Here is a 25348-nt window from a genome sequence, read left to right as displayed (position 1 = left end):
AGTTTCTGTCGAGCGTGTTAACGGCAATTATCGTTCCTTCCCGGTAATCAGAAGGGTGGCGCAATAAAAATCGGCTGACGTGGACCGATGAAGTTGCATCGAGATTCCTCGACTCGTAACGGTGTTGTGCGTAAACAGGTAGCTCTTCTGGCCTCCTCTACTGGTACTAGATTCACAGGAAACGCCTTAGAACTGTTATATGTTACATTCTACCGCGGAATACTCGTCGTGATGATCTCTGCGCGTCCTATATCCGTTCCTTCGTTCCTTCTTCGACAGACTAGATTTCCTGGGGTTCTTGCATATAAAATTTATACCGTTCGTTACATACGAAGGAAGGATTTTACGATCGTGGATAGTTTCGCTCGCTTTACGAATCGGTCGCTTTACGAGGAAACAGGGATCGCCTGTCTCGGTTGGTCTCAGTCTACAGGTTGGAGAAATCCCGTAAATACCGAGGGTCCGGTATCGTCACCATCTACGATCCTTCCGTAATTAATTATTCTCGTCGAGTCGCGGGGCATTTAAACGAACGAGGCCGAAGGCCCGTGAGAGGAAAGCGTAATCGGTTAAAAATTGTGCCGTCCCAGAAACCGAGGGCCAACAATCTGGACGAGACCGCTCGCGAGAGAGAGAGAGAAAGAACAATAGCTCGGTTGATGACGATCAAACGTTCTCGTTGTTCCGCGTTCGTTAAAAGAGAGAACCGGCCTTCTCTTTCCGGGATCGACGCGACATATCACGCTTATTACGAATTAAACGAAAAAGAGGTTAATTCCGTGGCGGCTAAAACGGTCGATTCGAGCGGCTATTTTCAGCTGGAAACGTGACACTTCATTCATAATCCTCGACCGTGTAAGCTCGCCAGCCGACACCTAATTAAATCTGAATTTCCTCTTGCACTTGTTCGAGCGAACAACTTCCTCGTTGCTACTCGAGAACAAGACGCCACGCCGACCCCCTTTCCACTCCGATGCAAATTTTATTTACCTAGTAAAACTTGTTATTCTGTATTTGCATCGTACCATTGAACTATACCATATACATAGAAAAGCGTATTTGCTACTGTACATCGGCAAAATGACACTCGAGGATACTTCATCGACGCGTGATCGATGATAGTCATCGTAGCACATCGTGGCAACGAAAGGATTTCGCAAGCGAGTGTCAAGGGAACGAAGGACTAAGTGGAAACGCGTGTTTCCGTCCCCGTTCGGCTGCCCTTTCGCCCTTAATCTCGCCAGCCCGTTTCCACGACAGCACGGAACTGAGTCGGTAAATCAACCGGGTATTCCTTTCTTGGTCTCTCATCCACCGAGTGCAGGTTGGTTCGCGATTGCGGCATTAAATTTAACGCACCCGGATTAAGACCTTTACTGTATGTCGCTAGGATTAAAGTTTCCCCTTTATGCAGCGTCGCGAATGGGGAACGTCGTTAAATGTTACCAACCGCTCGTTGACCAAACGTTGTTGGATCCTCATCTACCGACGATATTCTCTTTACCGATTCTGTTCCTGCGAAACAATTTCAAGGTGGACTTGCTCAGGTTTTTGACGAATCGTTCGCTTGTCGTTTGTCTAATCGGTAGTGGGCGTTACAGATAGATCCGCGGTTGAACATATACTTTCGCTGTGGCTTCGTATTTCAATTCTTTTCTAGTAAAAGCTTTTAAATCTTGTTCGTGGAACGAACGATCCTAACGATTTGCGCGCGTAGGACTCGGGTCGAAAATATTTAACCGACCGTGTCGAATGTTGACCCTAATCGCGACCGAACCAGATCGGACCCGGCAATTTGTGGCCTGTGCTCGGTTAGCCATGCGAGGATTGTGACTGTGCGCGAGCACTTTGTGGTACGATTCTACTTATCGAAGAACGAGCTGGAGATGGAGCGTGCCATTTCGACGGACGACAGTTGCGCGAAGAGGCTGTCGACGATCACGGAATACTCGGAGCCCGGGATCGACAGCGACGATAACGATCGCGAGGAACGCCGCGAGGAGGAGTCAGCGATCCCCAGAGGCGATTCCGAGCAAAGGCTCGAGGAGCAGGCGACAGCCGTCAAGTACTTCCTCGTGGACGACTCGCCGATGGCGAAGTTCAGTCGGAGCATCAAGTGGATCTACAAGAAAGTGAGTCTCGAAAGTACCTCGGTTAAAGAGCTTTGTACTTTTTCTTCGTCTCGAATAATCATTGTAACGTTCGCGTAGTGGCTTTACGATAATAATTTCATAGCGATGATCTTTGGAGATCCTTGTACGACGAAGGAAACGTAAGGGAATCGACGAACGAGACACCGAATATCGCAGATTTCGCTGTGAAAGCAGAGAATAAGCAGAATTCTCGATACAGTTCGAACTCCAGGGAATCGTCTGTGAATGTGAATCTGCGATTCAAGCAGATTCGCCATTTGCACTTCAAAGTCAGCTTATGAGCGAACGAGTGTACCAGGGACTAATTCGTGCATATGCAGGGCAAAGCTCGTTTCCAGTTACGATACGCGCCTTTATCCCAAGTTGCCACCGTGGAATTATCGTATCCCGCGGATGTCTGACGTTGACGTTTCTATCGGGCCGGAAGGTTCGATCGTACTCTAGTCGCGTCCGCTTCGTCTTCGTCTCGGTGAAAGAAGCTATTAACCGCACGCAGCGAACGCCGCGCGTTCTTTTGCTCTGTTTTACTTTCGAACTCCTCGAGCCGTGTCTGCTTCGTACGGAACGAAACGTACCTTGTACGCCCGGCGGTTCCTGGCGCGACTCACGAAAGTCGTGACGGGCCTCGCGCCTCTCCTCCGCTCATCTACGATGCCTCGGAACGTGCTCGAAAGCGTGCCCCGTCGCGATGCATCGACGCTTCGCGCTGAAAAGGTCTAGCGTGCAGGAATTTTAGGAGAATTGGTTCGCAGTTGCGTCGATCGAACTTCGTGAGTGGCGGTTGCGCCAGGAATTTCTAAGCAGCGAGTGAGAACCATGATCCAACAGGGCATTTTGTTCCGCTATATATTCGTAAGAACAATCGAGAAATGATTTACGCTCGAATTAATACGTTTCCTCGGTCCCTACGATTCGTAGAAAAGCCTTTCTATTTAACGTTCACTGCCAACTACGAGATATCTCGCAGTAAGCGTATGTACCAAGACTGCCGACGGTATCTCGTAGTTTGCGGAGTGAGCACAGGAATTTTATTCAGCGACGCCAGCTGCCAGTTATCTGGCACTGTTTTCTTTCATTTGCAACTTGGTGTAAACATCATTTTAGTACTACATCTGCAACTAACAAAATTTGCAACGAATGGGTTAAAGACGTTACAATGCACTTGCACCTTCTTTTCTTTATATTCTTGGTTTGTTCGTTGGCATTCCTCCTGTTTATTCGTTCTTATTTTCGCGCGACAAAGCGCACCGATGATGGTACACAAAGCACGGAACGTGTTAATGAACTCGGTGACAACATTCTCCTCTTCCTATCCGCGTCCCCGACCTCGGATGAAATGCCGGTGGAACGCGAATGCCCGGAATCGAGATAGAATCCTCTCGCGCCCTCTTTCACCCTCCTTCCGCCTATTCTCCCGTTCCTTTCGTCCTCCTTGCTCTCAGTCTCGCTTTGTCTCGTTTCGTCCGCGGGTCTCCCGCGTGTCTTTTCCAATCTCTTCTCGTCGCGTGTTCGTCGCAGAATGGGGAGGTCGCGCAACAACCACCGAGCTACTTGTCCTCCGCTCCTCGCCAGACGGATAAAGAGCAGAAGTGGAGACAGTCGAACCGGGAGCACAGAAGAAACAGTCTGAGAAAGATGAACGGAGCCGAAAGAGGGGAAAGAGGAAATCGCGTGTCGAGAGGTTCCAGCGGACCTAGAAACTCTTCTCCGGCCTCCGCTACTAAAGAGTCACAAGACCAGCCTCTCGAGAAGGTCTTAGAAGGCGGAATGACCTATTTCGCATTGTGGCTAGGTTTTCGCTGTACCGGCGAAGAAACGAGAGACGAAACGATGCCGGCGTTACAGCGAGTCGCGTGGACTCGCAAGCGACTGTTAGTTACAGCTACCTAGCAGAGTATTCTTTGAAACGGGAAGGTTAACGAACTTCCGTTGAATTCCGGACGCGTTTTCCACGACGTAGAATTTCGTGTTTTACCTCTTTGTGACTCCATGAAAATTGCCAGCGTCTTACGCGTCGCGAATGAACCGCCGTCCGTGTATCGTTGTCGGTTTTGGATGAAACAGTGGCGAGAAAATTGTGATTCTATTTGAAAGCTAAAGAATGTAACGTGATGGAAGACTCGAGGAGTAGGTTTATAGAAAAACTTAATGGGCCGGTTAGGAGGAAATCGATACATCAGCGCGACCCGGTTACGCGAGAAGTGATAAATTTTAATTACCAAATTATGCTGTCCGACCCGACACAGAGTTGGAGGACCATCCTAACCCACGACCGACCGAGCTAATTGAAATCTCGATTTTTGGTAGCTCTAATTCGTTCTCTCGGCTTTATGGAGTCGTACATGCCTGAAATATCTCAGCCATTCGCCGTGCGCCAGGTGGAACGAATAGGCGGCACGAGCTCTACCCGAGATTCTTATCCCAACTGCGACGCGTTCCATGCGTCAGCAGGGTCTTCCCTCTCTTTACGTTCCTTCGATCGACAATATTCCGGGGTCAATAGAAACCGAATCGTTCCAATTTCTTGCTGGTCGTTTTCCCTCCGCGATTGTTTCGCCCCGGTGTCGGACTTTCCTTCGAAGCAGCATCTCGCGCCTCGCTTCTGATACAAACGACCGAGAACAAAGCGAATCGCGTTTACACGCTTTTAACATGGCGACGTATTGAACGAGCGCGCTCTTAGGGGCAAAACCAAAGTAATTTGCAACAGGAAACGCGCGTAATCGCAAAATCGACCACAATGTCGATGTCGTTGCCGAAAGTGCGGCAGCAATTTCCATCGATGGGTTCGTCCATCGTCTGCGGGCTGCTGTGTAACGACCAGACCTTCGATTGAAAATCGCAATTGACGTTACGAAGTTAACGCTTACGCACGCGAGATCATGCTCCATGTTGCGAATAATACCACTGGTACCGGAAATATCGACTATTTTTCGAAATTACTATACTCCCTGAGTAATCCCATCCTCCGTAATTTCAATCAATTCCAACCCCTTTTAACCTATCGGCTACGATACGACTACCATCTGTCATAAACTTTCACGAATCTCATTCATCTTCCTCCTTTATCTTTGGAATTTGAGAAAGCAACGGATCGCGACAAGGAGACAGGTTTAATTCCGTGGGTTACGATGATCTTTTTAAATATTTGCGACAGCGGTAGATGCGTATTCGTTACTTTAAACATCTTATTATGTCTGAAGGAAAACCTGGAAATATGTATACGAAATTTCTAGTAATACGTAATTCTGGTTAATTCAGAAACTTGTTAATGGTCTTATCAACGATCCCCGAGTCGCTGTTCTAGTGGATTTCGTAGCGATATAAATAATCTCGTAGCTTCACATTGAAATAGTAATTAGAGCTAGACTTTGATACTAATACGTAGGAACTTTATTACTTGGAGTAATTAATTCTTACAATGTCGTGTCCATAGATCTTGAGATTTATATGCATATATATATTATTATATATGTGTCGGAGATGAAAGGACATCGGGCTTTTCTTTTGGAATGTTTGGGAAGGTCCCCAATACTTTAATCCAAACTTTTTATTATAGCCGTACTTAAACAATAAAACTGAGAAATGGCTGTTTATGAATCAAATCAATTATGTTTGCCCGAGATTTATGACAGTGGACTTGAACTCGAAGTGACATAACGGGTCGCTGAACGGTCACGAAAGGGACGTGTACCAAACAGAGGTATGAAGTAATTAAATAGTTTTCTTTAAAAACAAAGATTGACCCGAGGGATACAGAGAGATACGGAGAGGAGTATATAAGAGGGCAGTTCCACTTGGACCGAGGCTGAATCCGATAAGTTCGACTAGCCCAGTGAACACGTACATCGAGTTCCTAATCGCAATCGTCCGTTGATCGTGTATTCGTTATCGAACTTAAACTCATCGTCACCGACATCTCAATTATTCACTCACCGATATCACTTGTTAACCTTTGCGATACATTCGCTTCAATAAATATCATCTGGTATACAACAACGATGGACAACTGGCAGAAAGATTCATTACACGCCCCGACTTACAACGTTACCTCGACATATATATGGTTGTGCTAAAAGTTTCTCTCGTTTTATAAGGAAATAATAGACGCACAACGTTTTCTCTTTTGTCCTATTGGAAGAAAATGGATCATGCATAATTCAAGAAATAAAAAATGTTGTGCGTCTATTGTTTCCTTGTAAAACGAAAGGTTTTCGGGCAATCTATCGTATTGAATTGTTGGTAAGAAAGTGGTGACTTAGATTTTAGCCGCACGCAACAGAACGTTGAACATTAATCGCGATGATCGAACAGGTATGGACGATGCAGATCGTGAAATTCGATAGCGTGGATCGCGATCGAACATTCCGGTTCGCCGATGTGTTCGTACTCGCAGGATATTTGATCCGCCGTGACAGTCCATCGAGACTTTTCGATTCGAGGACCGGACCGCAGCATCGAGTCGTGACCGACGCGTTAAAGCGAATCGATTTCACCGAAGCAAGTGTCACGTTAATTGCAGCGGTGCCAGCCGATAATCAGCGTGTCATTAAACGTTGCGCGGCGACGCAATTCCGGCCAAACAATAACAACAATCAGAACGACAAATCGGAATTTTGTGCTCGTTCGCGAATTGTTGGAATATCGAAGCCGCGACAGAGAGGCCAGCCTGCAAAATGAATTATTTATTTTGTCAACCGCCGTCGTGCTGTGCTAATTCGATGGTCAATTAACGAATCCACCCCCTGTGACGCGATTTGTTCGTCTGTTTGCTCGCTAATGCGCTGGAAATTCGTTTATGCAGAAGACTCGAGCCCCTATTTATGCCTAGAATGATTTACGCTATCGCGTTCGATGGTTTCCGCTATATGAAGTCCAGAGGCAGTAACACGATAAACCGTTATTATAATAAATATAGGATGAACGGTTTTAGTCTGCAAACGCAAATTACTCGTGCGCTATGTGCGCTATAAAAGAAAAAATAGCTCAGATAAGAAGCGAATGATTTCGAGAGGGCATAATCTGGTGTAGGTAGTTTTCTTTAGACAGACTCGTGCAGGTCGTACGAAGGTGGCATACATTTCTCTACACGGAATTGCATATTTTTTAACGCACGAATCGATGTAACTTGTTATTCTTTGCAAGAAAATATTAACCTATTTCTACCGAACGATCGTTAGTTTAGCCGATATTTCAACTCTAATTTATCAAATTTAACGTATGAAAGATCTAAAATATCTGCTAAAGTAATGGTTCTTTCGGTAGAAATAGATTAACAGCTTTTTTGCAGAGAGTATCGAACTGCGTCGACTAGCACATTACAAAATATACAATTCCATTTAAAAAATAGTGTGTCACCTTCATACGATCTCTACGAAACTATACACAGTCTATCTCAACTATTCTTTTATACATCATATAACGTACGAGTAACTTGAATTTATAGATTAAAATCGGTCATCCTGTATGTATCATCTTTATTAATGGGAATTATGCTGACAAAGTGGGATAAGTCCCCAGTAACGCACATAGGTGTCAATGCAGAATACACGATTATTTACGCAATTACAGAACGCAGGTACTGGGTTGACAAATAAGCGATTGCGGATTTTGTCATTAGATGGTGTTGAGAATTTTGGATCTTAATAGCCGAAATAATGGTATAGGAACGCTAAATTTACACTTGGAATTTATATTAGAATAGTTATATATTTATTTGATAAATGATTTCAAAGATATTCATCGATACACCCTTGTACGCGTCTCAGCACTTTCTTCCATATCCGACTGTTAACCGACTGAACAGTTTACATTCGTTTGTTTTCGAGACGCCGCGCACACACATGCTTCCATACACTGATATTCATATACAAGTATTACTACTACGCAGCCAACCCAGTCTAGCATATAAAATTATACATATCTCAATAGGTGGTAATGACAAAATCCCCAATCACTTAGGCACATGGTACAAATCGTATGCTTTGTAACGTTTTTGAAATGGAATTTCTGGAGTTACAAAGTCTAGTACGAAAAGAATGTAAACAAGCGCGTTACGAGTTGGCAGTATTACAAATGCGATTCGCATGATCCGAATTAACCACTGAGGATAAATAACGACGTGGGAGAAATATCCGTGTGAACCTAAACGATCTCGTGGGGGCATAGAGATTTAACAACTAAAAGAGTCGAGAGCGATCTATCGTATAATGCTATTAATAATCTTAAAAAGAAATAACAAACCCGTCACGATTCTCCATGACTCGAGGGATCGCAGGTTCGGCAAGAACATAATTAGACTGCAATCATGGTCAGTAACAGACATACCCTGATCCAACATGTATTCCGCGAACCTAAAACAACTATGCCGCAGTCTCTCAATGAGCTGCTTATATTCCATTGGCTTGGCGACCACATTACAGATGCATACTCTGAGTGTGTTGTAACTAATGCGCGATATAAAAGTTCGATGGTTCGACGATGAACAAAGTTAAAAGTACGTCGCTTGACAAATTCTAATTTCCTGTACGCGTCGTTAACGACGATAATTATATTTTTCGTTTCCATGAAACTTCGTCAACTTCTCAGCTATCTTCAGAAGGTTCGTATCTTCGAGCTTGAACAGGCAGTTTGCATTTTCAATCGTGTCACGTTAATACGTTGCTGTTTAATCGTAAAACGGCGTTAAAATCGGTAAACCAACAAAAATGTATCTCGCTATGTTTTTCTCCTGGGAGCTTCATTCAGATTCGATGAAAAAAATATTTCTTTGAGGCGCGATACAAGCTTATCTTTTTCTTCTTTTTTTTTTCTTTTTTCTTTATTCCCTTTCCCTCGAGGGATGCGCCTTTTTTCGTGCTATTCATCGCGAGACACCCTGCATAAAGCGATAAATTGGATTCCCGTCGACGAGGCAACTGGAAGAGACGAACCGTAATCTTCGCGGGGACTTAACGCGTACACGTAGCATCATCCGACCGAAGAGAGCTGGCCTCGATTAATCATACAGTCTTACGGTGACAGCTTCTATGAAAGCTTGAATCTTCGCCTTGTTGCTCCGCGATGAGATCGATACGGTGATCCCATTGAGACTAAATTACCTCCCATTATGGGAGTCACACGGCCAACCGATACTCTCGCGGCCGCGCACGCTGCTCGTTTAATCTCTTAGCAGGGATTAACGATGCACGGTCCTGTGTTTGTCGAAAAAAAAACTGTAGTAGTGAATTCTCAGTTCTTTGGGGGTTGCCCCCTCTCCAGCTTCTATTTACTTTCCTGCGATACTTTTATGTTTTACGTTCCAAGTATTTCTGGTGGAACGTTGACGTCTAGCATAGGCAATCATTTCTTCGTACGATCTGTTTATTTCCCGGAGAAACTATACAAATATATTGCATATTTGTGCAAAAAGATTCTGAGTACAAAAAATAATATAGAGTTTCTAGGTTGTTTAAACGCCTGAAAAAGCGTTTCCTGGGTAATGCGAAAATATCATCAGATCGATAACACGTATTTCATGAATAACATTAAATTCGGTTTAGTTTGAAAATCGAGTTAGCTGGATAATTTTCTATTTTGGCTATCGGATCCGCGTGTGTGTGTGTTCTCAGGGAATGACTTTCCTCGGCAAAGGAATGTACGGTGCAGCGCGACGGCGAATAAAATCATTGCGCGGGGTCGTGGTCGAGTTCAACGACACGAACCTTGGCTAGAGAAAGAGAACGGATCGAAAGGATCGAGGATCCAGGGGGGATCCGGTCGATCTCCGTGGACGTGTTTTGGATAAGGATACGTTCTTCTCTTCCTCTTTCATTCCACCTACGCTACGGTGGCGCTAATTATCTTTTACGTCGCAACAATATCGCGTAATTAGTTCTTCCCTTCCACTACCTCGAATAACACCGAGTAGAACTGCTGTTGCAGAACGCGGAAACACCTAGCGAAATAACGTGCATTTTTTGTTCGCTTTCATTCGGTCTTCCTTCTCTTTTTTTTTTTTTTTTCCTAGTCGGAGAACTGGACGAAGGAATTTCGTGTCGAGTATAAAAACTGGTAGCTGGCCAGCGGCCCGTTTTTATCGGCTCGCTTCACATTATCGGCTATCGTTCGGCCGTATCGTCCCGTTCGTTTATTCCGAAATTCTTCGACAGATTATGACGTATCGGTCGTTTATTCGGCGAGGCTGACGCGCGAATGAAAGGGTCCATGTCCTGTTCGTCAGGATAATTCGGTTCTGTCCCGGACACCGATAGAGATCGATCGATTTTTCACGCGAGTTTATGGATACACGCGTATAAAAGATCCGCTGGGAAAATTACACGCGTCGTAATTTCGTTGAAAATGAATGCAGCACACGCTTCTACGATTTATAGCAGAGTAAGATGATTCGAGTGATCTCAACTTCCACGTCTTAAAATTCAATCTTCAACCTTGCACGGAATAATCAAACTTGTCGTGTATTATGAAACACCATCGATCTTCAACGTAATAACCGAAGAACGAAAAAATATCGCCTACTTAGATCCGATCGATCTCGAATTTGTCGTCGAACGATTCGAGGCTTCTATCGTACGGAGTTAGCGTAAAACCAGCTTGTTCGTTCGTGCTTTTCATTAAACCCAAACTCAAACAAGATTGCGAAGAAAAAAAGCACTGCTGTGACTTCGTATTGTATCCGAGCGGAGTAGAAAACCGCGCGGGCGAACAACGAAGGAATTCGTCGTGGTACGAGTCGAGAGAAACACCCCACTGCTTCTGTCTACGCCATAGTTTTTGCAAAGGAGATGAAAGAAAAAGTTGGCAACTGCAATATCTGGTTCCCATCCGCGTTCCATGTGTCACCGATCAGTCGATAATTGCAAACCGAACGACCGACAAACATTTAATGGAGTTTTGGGCCACGGTCTCGCGCGCCACGATCCACTTTTCGTTTTACAAACGGCGGCCAATCGTTTCCTTCACCGTTCTGTCCGACCCGGTTTCAATCCGCGTGTCGATTACACGTTTCGCGCTTTCTCTATCGTCCGCGACTCCATATCCACTTATTTTCCACTATTTTTATCTATTTATCTGGCTAGAGGTTCGGCCTTATCGAGATTCCAGGGACAATTAGCATTTTGTTTCCCGTCGAACTCTGTCTTACACGGCTTCTTTCGTTCTTCCGTGGTTTCGTTGGTTCTAAGGTACTTTTTAAGGAGAGACAATCGCAGGAAAATTGATAGTTTCGAAGCTTTATGATACACCGTGTAGGCTACTGCTACTTCGTAAAGTTGCTGGGTTGGCAGAAGAAACGAGATCCCATTCTTTGATGCTCAGCAGTCCGAGAATACACGTTGTTACGTAGCGGGCTAACCAAGTATCACGCAAATATGATTTTTCTTCGCTCACCCGTTTTACTAATAATTGAATATTACGTAATGACACGAATGCTAGAATGAAGTTGCATAATGTACGTACTAATCGAATACGGTATTTAGAATCTGGAAACACTGTAAATGCATCGACGATTCCTACAAAGAAACGTGGCGTAGTAATGCAAGGAGAAATTGAATTTCAGAGTTTTGTTCGAAGGATCTTTGCGCCTTCCAGCGAATCGTCGCGACATTGTCTTCGGTCAGAACTCGCAAAAATATTCTCAGTCGCGTTTGTGCTTCCAGATAACAAGAATTCGTTGCTAGTAGCGATTTATAAAATTATCTTCCTCTGTTATTTTCCGAAGAGAAAGAGATATATTACATTTATATATTTCTTTACGTAAAAAGATCTAGTCGTCGAAAATAAACTTCGATCCCCCAAACGCGGTTCGACGCATCGTCGAATTATTTACGAACCAGTGTACGAACAATGCGCAATCACCTTCGCCACGAAGGACACGGAAATGGGAGCGAAACGATCGCACGAAAAGACGTCGTTAAAGGAGGACGATCGTACGTTTGGATTAGCGTGAGTTCGCGCGTCGAACGAAGCGGAACGGCTCGCGTATAGGACCGTCCGTTGGTGACAACGCGTTATCGATAAAACGTAACTTTCAGTTTGCGAGACAAGCGTCCGGACTGCGTTGTACGTCTGTCTTAATCCTCGCATCGGTGAAATATAGCAGCGCGGTCACGGGAACGCGGGATTTCGCCGGTAAGCCGCGCCCGTTGTTCCCGATTCTTTCTTTCTTTCCAGTGTCCCAGTTAAAAAACGAGCAGAAGAAACGACGAACGGGATATTCGCCAAGGTTAGAGGGGTCTGTCGGTGTCGCGATAGTTCGGTAAACCCGCTCGTTCCCTCGAATCCGTAAAGGAATTGACTTTGCCACGGATTCTCGTTATTCCCCAGGCTCGTGCAAACCGCCACGACAGGATTTGCTTCTTTTGGAATAGGACGATCCGGGTATCGGATGACGCAGGAAAGATTTCAATTTTCCAATGAAAGTATTGTTATTGTTTATCGCGCTCTTACTCGTGCGATCGGGCAATCGTTTAAAGTGCATCGTCGTTGATGTTCGTCGACTTCTCGCGGACAGGAAACACGTTCGTAAAACAAGATGATATCGCGTAAAATGTTAAAAATTAATCGTAATTGGATAGCACGCGAACAATTCCATGTGCAGATACAACAATGGGATTAAAAAAGTGAATTAAATTGTAGAAGCTATTTGCAGTAACGACGATAAGATTAGCGCGATTAAATTTATCACAGAATCTCCTGTATGATTCAGAAAAGGGAAGGCAATGACATTTAAAAACGGTAAGACACGCGTGAAGAGAGATCTCGCGTATGATTTTTCTCTAGAGGTGTAATAATGAGTGTAACGTGGAGCGTATTTCGCTCTGACTGGGAATTAAAAATCAGTTGTCAGAATTGAATAGAGGAGGAGCTGGAACGAAGAAAGAGAGTCGAGAAGGAAGCGCGTTATTCCGGGCCGTGGTGCACGTTCGAATAATCCGCGGGAAATTCGTCACGGCCGACTGGCCGCATCATTCGACGATAGTTTTAGCGAACGAACGTGCCTCGTCACTGTCGCGCCATTCCCGTCCGTTCTCCTTTTTTTTTTCCCCGGGCGCAATTTCCGCGCTACCCACCACTCGTCGATATTCATTCCCCTTTCTTCGGCTCGTACGCAGAGACCGCTCCGAGGGTAAATTGATTCAGCCTGTGCCAAGGCAGGACGCGGACATACAGCTCCTCCGTTCGTTCGATCGTGTATTCTCGCGATTCAGCTTCCTGTGTTCGGTGCAGATCGAATCGACGTATCGTAGAAAACGAAGAGAGAACGTCCGCCAGGACTCGTTTCTTGGAAAATCTTTTCGCCTGGCGAACGATGGAATTTTGACGTCGATGAATGCGCAAGAAATTTTCGGGCTACTCGATGAATTTTTAATAGAAAATTTCACGGTGAGGCGGACCTTTGTTGGGCGGTAGCTTCGCTGAGAAACGAGCATACGTTGACATTGCGATCGTAGGGAAACGGAATTTCTGGAATAAAATTAGATCGCGCAGGCACTAATTCGACGGTTGAACAGCGTAGAACGTTCAATGATCGATTTTCGTGTGGTTGCCGTGTTACAATCTTTTCCGTCGAATATCCTAGATGCCCGTGCTTATGTATTTGTCAATCAGCTTCATGGAAATTCACGAGATTCTGACATATTCGTCAGAACGTTAATTCGACAGAAAATGCATCCATCGTAATCATAGCGACAAACAACCAGCGAATCGTCGATATCCATAAATTTAGTCGAGTTCGACGCGTCATCCACGATCCGACGTGTTAGTCCCTGTCGCGATCGTTAAAAGCAACTGCCAAAGTTCGTACGTTTGCTCTTATTTAACAAGAGCATAATCGTGAAAGGGAGTACCGCTCCAGATTGTTCTATCGGAGGGAACACGTGTTTAATATTACGCTTACCGATATCACCGGCTAAGCTTGTCGGAGGAGACTGAACCATGGAGGGAGGTCATATTTGCAAGTTAAATTAGAGTAGGATAAAAAAAAAGGGGCGGGAATATGCGCAGCGTGCAAGCAAAAGAAAAGGGGATTTTATCAAACTTATGGCTCGGTATGGCAAGGGTGAAACTTGAAAACTTTCCTCCTTCCTGCAGCCCTCCCATCCGCTTTTCACCTCTTGGTCGGAGCATCCTTTTGTCGCTCGAGATTCATAAGCTTTTTTTTTCCGGTACCGTTTCTCCGCAATTTCAGCGGAGTGGCCTCGCGTGGTCTCGAGACGAGGGCACGGGAATTCACCTGTATACGAGGGTCGTGAAATCAATTCTGTGTCTGCTCGTGAATTCAAGGAGAGAGGTTTGCCAAACTAAATAAAAGAGAGAGAGAGAGAGGGAATCTGGTCGCGTCGCAAATTAAACGAACGCACCTGACTGGCGTTCGCGTGATCGAAGCTATTGTCGCCTCGGTGGACCCTTTTTCCCTGCAACACCGGATCTATATTGTTCAATTTGACCTGGTTGTCGGGTGCACCAGCCGGTTTCAAACGCGCAGAGTGCTTTTCAAGCGGGATGCCATTATTTAGGAACGTGTGTAACCGTGAAAGTAGCGAGCGACACACGAGCGGTTTCCTTGAGTTTTTACCTGACAATTCTTTCCCGTCTAGCCTCGATTCGTCGTTGCTTCCACCGTTAGAAATCGTTGGAAACCGATGGAGAATTATCGTTGTCGTACTTTATTTTTCTTGTCTAACTGCGCGTATCACTCGGGATCGAAATTTCCACGGGGCCCGGATATTCCGTCTAGAACGAGAGATTCATAACGAGCGTTAATTTTCGAGGCAAACGGCGACGGGGACGAGCTCTTTAACGTTCCGCGAAATTATTTAACGGAAGACGAAACGATATACCCTGGCGGCTTATTAAAGCCCGGATTTTCCGGAGGAAACGGGAACCGTCGAAGAAAACGAGGAGTGGAGACCAACGCGAAGAAGTTGAAAAATCTACTTTGCGTTGATCCCCCTAACGAAAATCTTGTTGAGAATTTCTGGCAGCAGATTCAACGTCCCTTAGGTAACGAGCGGCATAAATCTGCTAACGGGGTTAATTCGCGTTTCTTTCGCGCGTCTAAGAAAAGAGAATCGTTCGATGTTAACGTACGGTCCTCGCAAAAGATTATGTAAATATGGGCAAAAATATTAGAAAACAAGAGAGAATATTTCGCCACGTTCGCTATATGTCGCGTGCAATTAGAAATTATCCCGGTGCAGGCTCCTTTGACCGCGAAATTGCGGTTTCTCTACGATGTAATATTTTACCCAGGTTTTTCCGTGGATGCGCGAACCACCGCAGGTCAGACAGGCTAGGTCTTGTTCCGATGCACGCGGTTCTTCTATTTGCGATACCCTACCTCGTTGACGGGAGATGATGCACTCACTTTAATCAGAAGTCTGGTTCGACCATGCCCGAGGCAGCGTACGGCTCTCCTAAATGTTACGACGACGAACGCGGTCACGGATACGCGTGCTCTGCCTCTGTGGTATATACTCGCGACGTGTACAGCGTTACCTGGCACTCCGCTGCAAAAGGAGGAGAGAGAGCTGGCAAAAATGACAGACCATTTGGACGAGTTATCGAGAAGAGCAATCGCGACGATCTTTTGCTTGATTTTCGCGAATATGTGTATCGTTCGAACGGTAACGGTGATCTTGCCGCAGTCACGTAACTTCTTTACAAAGGTATCACGGTGCATCGATAATTAATCGTCGATAGATCGTGCAATTCGGACACGCGACAGTGGCGATCCGATGAAGCGGTGGATTAAAACGAACGGGGGAAATAAAATCGCAGACTCGGATTACTAGGAGGCGCGCACTCTCCACTAGATATCCACTTCCTCTTCTTCTTTTTCTCGCGTTCGAAAAAGGCTGAGGGGAGCCGTTAAAAGCGACGAGCCAGCGGTCGAATTACGACGGGGAATGGATTACTGGAATTTATATTGGAAGTGTATCGTTCGGAGGACTCGATTCGAATGGCTTCCAGCCGTATCCTGGTTGACGATATCAGGGACGCCTTTATGGAAATGTGGAAAATTCCCGCCGGCGAAATAGTCCGCGCCAGTTATCGACCACCGGTGCACCAATTATTCGGCCTTTCTATCATGAATATAAAAATAAACGCCCCGCCTCGTACGGCCCCTGTCATGCCGCTCAGGTGGTAGGACGCGTAGGGTGCCACAGAAATACTCGGCGTTTTATTTAACAGTGCGTTTATTAACTCGACTAGCGATTCCACTCTCGACTCGCGATTCGTGCGAACCACTGTTCAATCACGATTGAATTCTTAATCCGCTTTATTCTCTTTTGTCATCTTTCGATATCCCCACTACGTACGATAGTGATCACGTATGTCTTCTTCCGAGTATTTGGCGAAAGGACCATGGGGATATCGATGGCCCTTAGTCCTGTCGGCACTTATGCTTTATCACGGTCTTACTTATATTTCGTTGATCTCTCATAAACAGTTTTTCAGCGATGCCATATCGACGAAACCTTTCGAAAGAGAGTTATCCTTTTCAAAGTTCCTCTTTTCACCTCTCGCCAATTTATCGTCAACCGTTTTGTCCAGGCTCGTTGTACTCGAGACGACAAACTCACAGAGTGGCCGCGTAAAAGCACGTAGGAGTACCGTTTTCTATGCGTTCACCGGTGCGTAAGACGGCCCCTGAAAGCCTGCAATTAAACTATTAAGCGACGATTGTTTCGTTCTTTGTTTCCTTCGGTGGTGTTTCGCGCGCCGGACAGCTCGTTTCGTTTTCCCTTTTTCGGAATTCCGGCGCGGTTTGACACTCCAGCCAATAACCGTGACAACTGTGCGAAAGGTAACCGGGTCTAGGGCTCCGAGCCTCACAGGTTCATTACGGACGCTACCGTTACGAAATCGTTTTTATCCCGCGATTCTCTGGCCGCGTGTACTCGTATCTGCTCGTTAAATAGACAGTGCGTAAGTCGCTGGGAAATATGGCGCGCCGTTATTGCTTGTCTGCCTTTAATAGAAAATTGAATCACTTTCCACCGGTGAATAAGCGACTACGCTGCGTGACGCGATTAGAAAGTCGAGCATCTGGCGAGATGTTTCGCTGTTAACTCTCGGAGATATCGTGATTCGTTCACACGGGTACACGCGAAATTCTTCTCGAAATGTTTTTTAAACCGATACATCGTCGGGCTTGTCGACGAATAAAAACTATATTGCACGAGCTATTCAATTTCTGCGTTCATCGCTCGTTCTGAGGATACATCTACCCATATCGTATGAATTTCTACGATTCGAGAGATAAATGAAAACGAGGGAGGAAACGAGGAAGTAGAGCAACGAAAAAATGTTCTTATGCAGAAATGCAGTTTTTGCTGCCACGAGCACCTTACGAATAATAAAAAAATCCTTCGAAATTCCTAAAGATCGAGAATCTCTAATTAGAAACGAAAAGACCTTGCAGAACTCGGTATTCGCTAAACCCTAAATGTTATCCCCCTAAATGGATTTGTAGCGGTACATCAGTCAACGAAAGATTCGAATCGAAAGACACTCATATTGTTTTGCCTTGGAGTGCCAACGTTGTTTTGCTTTGCTAGGTTCAAAGGTAAACGAACTGCAGACAAAATATTATCGCTGTTATTTGTAATCGTCGACCGGAGTTACGTTTGAACTTTTTATAATACAACCGGTCGATACGAATAGACGAACGTGTCCTCTGGAACAGTCAAAACAGCGAGACACAGCGAGTCACACAGTCGAACAGCGAGTGTACAATTGAAGAGAATCATTGAGCTGCGACGATTACGACCAGCATACACTATCTCTGTACTTGTACTTCCAGTGATTTTAATATACACCGACTAGTACAATTTTATCACTCGTCTCTTTAATAAACCAACCAACGCGTTTGATAATCCACCTGAGATTCATCCCCCGTTAGAGGCAAATAAGATCGGTCGGAAATCATTATCGCTGTTATTTGTAATCGTCGACCGGAGTTACGTTTGAACTTTTTATAATACAACCGGTCGATACGAATAGACGAACGTGTCCTCTGGAACAGTCAAAACAGCGAGACACAGCGAGTCACACAGTCGAACAGCGAGTGTACAATTGAAGAGAATCATTGAGCTGCGACGATTACGATCAGCATACACTATCTCTGTACTTGTACTTATAGTGATTTTAATATACACCGACTAGTACAATTTTATCACTCGTCTCTTTAATAAACCAACCAACGCGTTTGATAATCCACCTGAGATTCATCCCCCGTTAGAGGCAAATAAGATCGGTCGGAAATCAAATACTACCAGGCTGGTTGGCATACAATGGCGTTCAATGGCGTTCGATATGTCCGACCGGGTTTCCTGGCAAATACCAAGACACCATAGGGCGTAGTTCCTAGGACGTAGTTAGGGGCCAGCGGTGGTGATCAGTATGCCAGTGGTCGGCCAGCGAAACACGGGTTGGAAGATCGGTCAGTGTATCTATCGGCCCTGACCCTCGTCAATTCGGCCTTTTCCCTTCCTCTTCCAGTCGAACTATTAATATCGTTGATAAACCGTTACCTAACGTCGTCAATTGCCGTGTATTTCCTTCCGACTGGGTACGCCGTAAGAAACCATTTTCCCCGCGTTCGTTGCGTAATCGGTTCTATTTGTGGTTTTACGTGGGGAAACGGATAACTTAGGGTGACGCTTGAGATTGATATGGATATTGGATCCGATAGGATTTTGATGAGATTGTTTTTTGACGCGAGGTCTTGACCAGACGAATATCCAAGTGGATTTCGATGACTCTGTGTCGAACATCTCATAAAGAACAGGGCAATTTTCTTTTCTCTCAAATATATCGAAACTTGGGATTTATCGATGGCGGATTTACTCGTGTAATATCTCATCGATTTATCATCGGATGGCTAGCGAGGTAGAACGGTTCATTTTAGCGAATGTTTCAACTGGTCGGTTTTTGTTGCTCGCTGGTCGCCACGCTAGACGCCGGCAACACCAAATGGAATTAAACCGAATAAAACTTGCATCAAAATACGATTGGATTTTGCCAAATGGAAATATCGGGTTATATCTAATTTTCCAAATTTTATCTCATCGAAAAAGGGAACGTTGTTAATCGACCACCGTGCGTCGCTCGCGTACAATTGGCTTTTAACCGAACGATTGGTTTCTATATTACCAGTCCCGCCTCGTCGTTTACGTTGACATTAATTTTCCAAAGAGAAACAATTTCGCTCGTCCGTCTCGTTTTAGGAATCGAAATAGAAACAAAAGTGTCGTGTTATGGTTGATTCCGTGGCGAGAATCGTCGATATCTCTCGACGTCGAGTGGTTTTCCTCGAGCCATTCGGGAAACGGGCGCACACTGACGGAAGGATTTCCTGCCGACCGCCGAAATTTATTCCAAACGCGTACTCGCCTACCCTGACCCTACTCAAGCCAAGAAACTAATCGAAGCCGGAATAAAGAAACGAGCACGAGGACGTAAGAAGTAGCCGCTAACCGTATTGAAACGAAACTAACGAGAATTATTAATAAAATAGCTGACGGACGTTAAATTTAATCTTTTATAAGCAGCCGTCCGGAAATTTCCGAGTGAAATCGCTTTGGTTCCCAATTTTCCATAAGTCGTCGTTAAAATCGAAATCTCTTTGAAAGAGGGCATTAACAAACGAGCATCGAATAAACTCGCAGCGACGGACGGACCCACTTAGAATAATAGTCGCTGAGCCGTTTTAATAATAAAATCGATCAGAATCAGACGGCTTACCGTGTGGAAATAGCCGCGAGAAAATTGCCTCGTAAAACAGGGGAAATTATGATGCGCGTCCGGTCGATGTTCGATTAAAACTTGCGATTATCGTCACTATTCGTTATCGCGGCCATTAATCCCTGTTTCCTGAAAAACGATTTTTCGGCTAGTTTATTCGGAACGTTGAAGATCTCTGGTTGGAAACCGCGTCGCGGAAAAATCGATGAGACACGCTGAAAAGCGTCAGCTCGCTGCCACATTCTCTATATTTCACGATTTTTCCCGGAATTTATACGGCCTTCTATCCGTTTGGTCGTTTTCATAAATTTGTTAGAAGGGATTCGACACCGAGCCCGTGTAAAACTTCTAAGGCTGCACGTCCAGAGAGAAAATTTATGTTTATTTGATACATCCTGTACCGCGACCTTCCATTCTGTCCACCAGAACCATCGATGGGGAAGCGTTACATTTTTCAATCATTTATCTCTCGGTTTATTACCATTATCAGACTCGCCTTATCCTTTTAATCCAATCTAACTTTATCCCCGTTTAATCGATAAACTTTTTACGGTTAAGAGTTGTGATTTACCAATAGCAGCTGTTTAAATTGCCGTACCGTGATGAAATTACTGCGTGTAAAACGATATTGTTCTCAACGATTTGGCTCCTCGGAGAAATCAGCCCGACCGATGGAATTATCTAATGAAACACTCCCGCGGCGTAATTGCACCGGCCGACAAACTCGATTACTCTCTCAGCCGAAACACGGTAAAGTGGCCGTAAAAACGGGACTGGGTGGAACGAGAAGACGAGTGAAATTCGTGGAACTTTCCGCTCGTTACCATTTCCATCGAAACTTTTCGATTAATCAATGCCACGTTTTCGATCGTCCAAAGATATCCCACGCTCGTCGTCGTCTATCGTTCGTAACTTTTCTTTCGAACGCGGCGCCTTTAACGACTAGAGAACTTGGAACGCGACGCAACTTGACGCTCGGAACGTCGCTTCCGAGTCGCATATCGACCCAACAGTTTTTCTCCGTTGTCGTTCCACCGTGGAACTGCAGGAACACGCTGGCCGATGACAGTGGCGGACGATCGCGTTGAGAAGTTGGAAAGTTGGGAAATTGCTCGCTGGAAAAATGACCGGTCGCGAAAGCGAGTTTCTTTGTCCACGGGCACACCAGTCATTGCCTCGAGTCTTGCTTTGTCCGATGGAAAAATTTCTTCCATCGTGGACGTCGAGGAAATTGAAAAAAATCGGACGACGAAAGCGAGAAACGGTTGGGTTTGATCGGCCGAGAAGTCGACTCTGTAACCATCCTCGCATCCACAAGATTTATGACTCTCATACCTGACGACCACGCTCTCTCAGCTGTCTCGTAATATCCACTATTACTTCGTCGGACTAATAACCATTATGCTCCGTCGAATATCACGGCTCAAGGGATTATCTCGGCTTCTGAAAACACAAAGAAGTGGCGAGTTTCCGTTAGAGAGGGTTAACACCATCGGACTTGTGCCCGTCAAGGAGATGCTCGTTCTCTGAAGAGGCGCAATCGTGCATTGGCTGCTGGGATATTTAGAACGCAGACGGATTTCAGGTTTCCCGGCCGTGGGAAGAAATTCCAGGGGTGAATTGCCGAAAGGCATTCCACCGTACCTGCTCGAAGCCCCCGACCTACCTTCTGCTTCCTGTCTGTAGAAGAAAGAGATACTTTTTCGAGCGCTATCCAGTTGCCCTATGGTGTCGCCGTGAAACGCCTGTTGACGTAATCGTCGTTGCTTTATCGCCACGATCGAGTACACAGAAAGCAACAGGGACCTGAAAAACCGTATTTAAAAGTGCGGTCGGGATAGTCGTTCGCGGGTCTGTTACGCGGTGATGTACGTGTTTATTCGTCGCGCGTTACAGTTTGCACGACCGACTCGCGCTTGATATTACCGACGTACAACTTTACCCGCGAGATTTCCGTTTCAGTTTGCGGAGTTTCGAGTTCTACCAACGAACAAGTGTCGGATCGATCGAGACGGTATTACTTTGTTTTATGCAGATTGTGGAAACTACAGAATTCGTTGCACGGCGTAGTCTCGGGTCTTTTACTGTTACAAGTCGTAAAGTTTAATCTATTCGAGTAATCTAGTTTGTTCGAGTCGTTCAATTTATTCGAATAAACGGGGAAACCTCTTTAAGCTTGAGAACATACAAATACACACGTTGGTACGTAACTTCGCGAAAAAGCTAATGCAGAGGAAAAAATATAACAGTTGAGATGGCAATCTTTCGATGTACAAAGTGCAGCCCATTAGGGATTAGTCGGTACTCTGTGTATCGAAGTGGTGAATCCTTGGATGGTAGAGGACCAAAAGCCTCTCCGATTGTAAATGTTACAGCCTACTTCGTATATTCTATTTATAGTAGTGCCGTGGTCGGACCTGGGGACGATGAGAGTGTTTACGTAAAAGAACTTTGATAATCTGGCAAAGAAACGTAGGAATATGGACGTGGTCTGTTAAAAAATTTGATATAGAAAAATTGCATTTGCGAGAAATCTTTTGACAGCGAGTGAAAAGTATGGTAGAAATTGATGTCAGATTAGCCGAGGCATATTCCATACGAGGAAGAACGAATGATTTGTACGGTAAGATTACAGCTTTCGAGGTTTTGAATTCAGTGCAGCTGCGTTTCAAAGAGTTCTAGATGAGGTGGCTATCGTGTGATAAACGTAAGCTCGTTGTCAATAGTAATTGCAAGATGCGGAATTTTTGTGACGACATTAAGGTTGCTGTCAGGTAATTAATTTATAAGACAAACTTACTTATTACCGCGCGAAGATCTTAGTAAAAGGCGTTTAATTACGTCAATTATTATTTCTACGTTAAGGTTCAAATCTTAAGACGCCTGGTCGAATAATTTATTAATAATTAAAGTTATAAGAAAAACTTCGGACGAGATGAATATATCGAGAGGAAAATGAAGAGATCGCTGAAAACTGGTAACGGGTAGTTCGTGCCTTTGAGTCTTTCAGTAAATTCTTCTTCTTTCGATACTAAAAGCATCAGAATTATTAAGATGAATACACACGAAGCAAAGAAATATCGGAGCTGCTAGAAGCTAGTAAGTAATAGGGTTGATTTTAAACGCTAGTTAAACTCTTCTTTCGCTATCAAGAGTCGGAGAACGATCAAACAGAAAATACAGACAAACCGAAGAAGCATCGAAGGAAGATCTTCCCTCGGAAGTCAGAAAGACGAGGAAAATGACGTTGCGAAACGGCAACAGTTCATTTCGGGATTCGCTCGACGAAGCAATAATTAAATACGCGGGGAAGAAGCAGTAATTAAGAAGCGGGTGCAAATGGCCAATTGTGTCGATATCGATCGAGGGAGGAGCGCGGGGTTGGGCAGAGAGGAGGAGGAATGGGGTTACGCGGGATTTGGAGGAACGTGAAATTTATATACAGGGTGACCGCGTCGCGTAACGACCCTCACTTCCGGCCACGGCCCGTTTCTACGTCGATTGCGATGATTCCAGCTGTTGCACGGATTTACCGAAAGCTGCACCAGCACGCCGTTACAGTCGGCCGCCCTAAACGAGCCCTCCGGCTATTGTCTTGGAACACAATGCGCGTGTTGTCACCGGCAAATTTTCGTTCGAGCTGTGCCCTGGACGTTTTGCATCTGTGCCGAACACCGCTAACTTTTCGCAACTAGGAAACACACCACTCCACCGGATGCTTGGAATATCCATCCCTTTCCGGTGATATCGATACCGGCGCTCGTGTTTTACACGTCAATTAGCGTTATCGACGCTAATGATTTTCGAGCTGCGCGTCCACGCCATAAAATATGAAATAACGTAAAAGCAATGAACCAATTGGGATTTGTGTTATTATGCAGAAAAGTGGGATATAAATACTCATCGAGCGATGCGATTATAATTTGTAAATGTGTTTCCCTCGACAAATATGCGATACGTTACGATCGAAAATGATGATTCATCGCGAATCAATCGGATCTGTATTCCTTTTTCTCGTCTTCTCGCCAGCTAAAGCTAGAACCGTGTCACGGTTTGTCTACGATAATCTGTACGGAAAATTATTATTATACGAAGCCAAGAATCAGTACGAAAGAATGCGATAGAAAGTACAATAAGAAAGGAAAGAAAGAGAAAGAAAGGAAAATATTAAGAAGCGTGACACGACGCGAAAGTATCGTAGAGATCCGTTTTGAAAGTGGATAAGCGTCCAGATAAAAAGTTGACATTTTCAGCGTATCGATTCGCTAATTTAATAATTCCATTTAATGGATCTCGGCAAAATGGGAAAATGCCGAAGTATCGATCTCTTTTTAATATCTACATTTGGGCTTTGCATACAGGTTGATTTGCTCCAAAAGAGACGAGTTGATTGTCCCATTAATAATTTTGAGTAAAACCGACAGGTATCCTACATTCCATATTCACCTTACTCATACAGATATTATTCGAAATAAGAAGGTAGTTGTGATCGTGCTACGACATTCTCATATCTAACTTAAAGACAGCAAATCTAAGGAATTCGTGCTGAACTTTCTACGATAAGGTTACGTATTTATCATACAATATTTATCATATACCAGGTCTGACCTGACGCTTTAAAATTTACACGTTGGTCGCACGTTTTCGCGGATTTGTTGACAATATCGAAGCAACGTTGCGAAAAATCCGAGTTCGTTGTAAAAGATACTCCACGATCGTCAATTACACCAAACTCCGTTAAGCTGCAATTTGGTGGATTATAGCTAAAAACAATTGGATTCGTTTTACAACGGTCGTATAACGGCGTGCCATCTAGTATTTCAGAAAGCACGCCAGATTTGCAGAAGACTGGAGTTAGGCTCGTGGAAACGGAGAGGAAAGACCGGCGCGATTTATATGTGGACAGGCAAGTTTTCAAAGTAAAATATAACCAAGAGCCGTAGCGGAGACGGCGCGATAATTTATCGCCGGTGTCGAGCACGTTAAACAAACTTTATTTACGAGGATCAAATTGCATCGGGAGAGTTCCGTTCGCGAATCGGTGTAACAGAAAGGAGGAAAAAAGACCGAAATCGTGTACAAACATTGATATTAACTCGTCGACGGGAATCGGGGTCACGGTTTCACGTACGCACGTACTTCGCGTTTAAAAGAGACCGCACGCGTACTCTCGCCACGCATTCTTCCTCTTCTTCTTCTGCCACGTATATCATCGCGGACACGTGCGATCGATTATGTCGATGGAATATGGATAATAAGCTTCGTGACGAGGTCGCCCGGCTGTTCAAACGATGAAAAACTTTCCCCTGGGATCGATATCGCAGCTAACCGTCTCGTTCTCCGTTTCGTTTCCTTACGCCTTACGTAATTCGGGATGTTAGTTTTCCAAATGTAGCTCGACGATCTGATCTCGTTAGGTCGAAAATAGGTTTAATTAAGGGACA

General features: G+C 44.9%; 1 protein-coding gene across 6 annotated transcripts in view; it reads left to right on the top strand.

Moving 5' to 3' along the window:
- Positions 1-25348, top strand: part of LOC139986377 (uncharacterized) — a 110019-nt gene that overhangs the window by 17585 nt on the left and 67086 nt on the right. The window contains exon 2 of one of the 6 annotated variants that reach the window (XM_072001658.1): positions 1661-2132. The exons of 2 other annotated variants lie outside the window; for them this stretch is intronic. In XM_072001658.1, the coding sequence (XP_071857759.1) occupies positions 1887-2132 (246 nt within the window). In that variant the 5' untranslated portion in view covers positions 1661-1886. Of the gene's footprint in view, positions 1-1547; positions 2133-25348 lie in introns of those variants that run through there. 3 more of the 6 variants (XM_072001657.1, XM_072001656.1, XM_072001660.1) reach the window with 3 other exon arrangements.

This window comes from Bombus fervidus, chromosome 4, assembly GCF_041682495.2.
Source record: "Bombus fervidus isolate BK054 chromosome 4, iyBomFerv1, whole genome shotgun sequence".
NCBI lineage: Eukaryota > Metazoa > Arthropoda > Insecta > Hymenoptera > Apidae > Bombus > Bombus fervidus.
The sequence above is the reverse complement of the archived record's forward strand: the minus strand, read 5'-3'. Positions and strand labels throughout refer to the sequence as shown.